This window comes from Notamacropus eugenii, chromosome X (genome assembly GCF_028372415.1).
Source record: "Notamacropus eugenii isolate mMacEug1 chromosome X, mMacEug1.pri_v2, whole genome shotgun sequence".
Classification (NCBI taxonomy): domain Eukaryota; kingdom Metazoa; phylum Chordata; class Mammalia; order Diprotodontia; family Macropodidae; genus Notamacropus; species Notamacropus eugenii.
The window spans coordinates 35,431,336-35,434,403 of record NC_092879.1 but is presented as its reverse complement, the minus strand read 5'-3'; the positions used below and the strand labels follow the sequence as shown (position 1 = coordinate 35,434,403).

The following is a 3,068-nucleotide window of genomic DNA, read 5'->3' as shown; positions in this document are numbered from 1 at the left end:
CCCCAGCACCAGCACTAGCCAAGCAGGCCCCAGCACCAGCACCAGCGCCAGCACCAGCACCAGTACCAGCACCAGCCCAGCAGGCCCCAGCACCAGCACCAGCCAAGCAGGCCCCAGCACCAGCACCAGCACCAACCAAGCAGTCCCCAGCACCAGCACCACCACCACCACCAGCACCAGTAGCAGCTCCCTAGGGGGCGCCATGGCTCACGAGGCCCCCTGTGGGAGAAGTCAGAGCAGTGCACCCATTCCCCAGGAAGTGGGGGGAGCCAGCACCAGTGGCCCACTATCCTCCCCTCCCGAAGAAGTCCCCCAAGACCCGCTAGGCAACTGGGACTACGAGTGGATCCCCCAGAATCGGGTGCTCCGCTACTCTCAGGACCAGTTGAACCAGGATAGGAACAAAGCTGTCCGCTTGTCCGCTGCCAGGAAAGAGCAGGAACAGGCTGCCCTCAGGGGCAGACGCTCCCGCACTAGTCGTGGTCACCGCCACCACGACCCAGGTGAAGGGAGCACCTCTGGAAGGATGACACCGCCACCGCCCAAGCGAAGCCGCTCTGGAAGGGTGCGACGAGAGTCCGGATCACGGGGAGCGAGCTGCCGAGCTGCTGCTGAGGATCCCCAACAGGATGCCACCCCAGGCAGATGTGAAGTCCAGGTCGACCCGCCCATGTCCCTGAGACCCATGCTCATTCTAGACTGGGACATGGTGACCCTCAGGAAGATGCTCTGCAACCTGCCAGCCAAGGTCAGCGCCGATGCCATCCTCTATGAATATGCCAGCTTCCCTCTGAAGCACCGCACCAGAGATCAAAGCTGCGCTGTCTGGGGCCTGGTGGCTGTGCTCAAGGAATACTTTAATGTACTCCTAAGCCCCCAGCTGCTTTATGATTTCGAGAGGCCACAGTATGATGAATTGGTGGTCAGCTACCCTTCAAGCCAGATGTGCGAGCTCTATGGAGGTATCCACCTGTTGCGCCTCTTTGAGCATCTGGGCCCAATGCTCACCTGCACTACTCTGGATGACAGCAGCATGAATGTGCTGCTGAGCCATTTGCAAGATTTCCTAGATTATCTGGCCCACAACTCTTCTCTGCTGTTTTTTGATACCAGCGACTACGAGCCAGCCTCTGAGGAGCACCTGAAATTAGTTGCATAAAGGCATGGTGGTTTGGGCTCCTGCTGCATGAGCATTTCCTGGAGCCAGTCCATTGGTTATATCAGCCCATACCTTGCCAAAATGATCTGTTCCTGTAATGTGCTTTGGGGGGTTGATGTTTGCTTCTTTAATGTTTTCCTTAACTTCTTCCATGGAGGAAGCCTCTTCTCTTCTTGCAGAACAGTCACTAGTGTTTGCAGCAACGGACGTAGAGACCGGAATGCCGAGTGGGACCCTTCCCGCCTACCTACACAACCACATCGCACGCTGTCGATTTTGCATTCTGATGATTCCAGCACTTAGGACCTGTGGGACTGCTCAGGAACAGAAGACCTTGAGGGGACTTAACAGTCAACAATTTTTATTTATTATTATTATTAACAATTATTAAATTATTATTATTATTAACAATATTTATTATTGTGTCAACAATATTGCCACGTTAACTGGGTTATCTGGGACTCTGGCTGGTTACCTGTTCCTTCTTGCAAGGTGGCCACGCTTCTCTTCCAAGTACTTTGTCTCCCTGTGGGCATTACTGAAGTGTTCTGTTCTTTGCTATGTGGATTCTAATGCAAAATTGAGTGATGAGAAAAACACTCATCTGAATTCAGGGATGTCTAGGAAAGTTTCTCCTTCAGAGGGCTTTGAAAAGTGTCCAAAAATGTGTTGATTTTCCTGACCAAATAGGGTATACATATTTTGATGGTTCTGTGCTTTTAAATCTGCGCACTTAGAGCCTGTGCGAATGGTGAGTGTCCAACCACCTTGATCGATGATTGTTAGTGCTAAAGTTACTGCCACTTTAACAGGGTCATCTTTTACATGGACTGGGTACCTGCCCCTTTTAATAACGTGACTGTATTTCTCTTCCAAGTGTTTTATTTCTGTGTGCCAGTGACTGAACTGGTCTCATATTTGCATGTCGATTCCAACAAATAAGTGAATGGTAAGAGAAAAAACACTCATCTGAATTTAGGGATGTATAGCAAAGTTCCTCCTTCAGAGGACTTTTACAAGTGTCCAAAAATGTATTGATTTTCCTGCCCAAAAAAGGTACACTTATTTTGATGGTTCTGTGCTTTTAAATCTCAGCACTTAGGACCTGTGGGAATGATTAGTGTCCAAAAACCTTGATTGATGACTGTTGGTGCCAAAAATGTCACCACATTAATGGGAGGGCTTAGGGGGTGAGAGTGTTGGATTATCTGGTACATGAGATGTCTTCTGCATGATTATTCTGTGCCCCAATTGATTCCAATACACATTTACATGATAAGAAAATATTTTCTATATTGACAGATGTCTAAGGAGAGATCCTTCTTCAGATGTTGAAAATGTTCAAATGTTGAAAATATATTGAGTTTTTTCAAAATTAAAAAAATGTGTGTGTTCATTGTTCTGTGAGTTCCAGTAGACCCCAGAGATCCATCCAGCTATGAAATCAAGTAAGAGTGAGATTTGCCTTTGCCCTGGTGTTGATACATTCTGATCCCATAAGAATTGGGCCTAGTTCATCTGGGGATTTCCTCTTGGGAATGTGGGGAGGTCTCCCCGAGTCTCGGTAAGGGCCACTCAACCTTGTTCTTAAGCTTCTACTTATTACCTGCAGTGGCTCCAGTAGGGGATCTAACATCCCGTCCCATGTGCACTCCTTCCACCTTTTACAGGCCCAAGAGGAAGGGGCTGCGACCAGATATTTGCAGGGACAATATATAGAATCAGGGATCCTGGAGGCCATCTAGCCTTGGTGCAGCAGGTAGAGACCCTGAGGCAAAGAAAGCCACATTGCTCTTGGCCATAACCCTGGGTTGGAGGCCTCCCCTACCTGGTCTTCCTACACAGAGGTACTGGAAGCATGCATGCACTGATCTCCAGTGTGAGAGGCTCACTCACATCCCCCTACTTT

The 3,068-nt window shown here is 49.2% G+C and overlaps 1 protein-coding gene across 1 annotated transcript; it reads left to right on the top strand.

Moving 5' to 3' along the window:
• Positions 1–202: 202 nt before the first annotated feature.
• Positions 203–1,159, top strand: LOC140516303 (mortality factor 4-like protein 1). Its single transcript, XM_072627304.1, has one exon. It carries the CDS (start codon positions 203–205, stop codon positions 1,157–1,159), a length of 957 nt encoding a protein of 318 aa, XP_072483405.1.
• Positions 1,160–3,068: the final 1,909 nt, after the last annotated feature.

Bases quoted from the DNA above. Each gene is read 5' to 3' on its own strand.
- LOC140516303 (XM_072627304.1), top strand. From the start codon at position 203: ATGGCTCACGAGGCCCCCTGTGGGAGAAGTCAGAGCAGTGCACCCATT.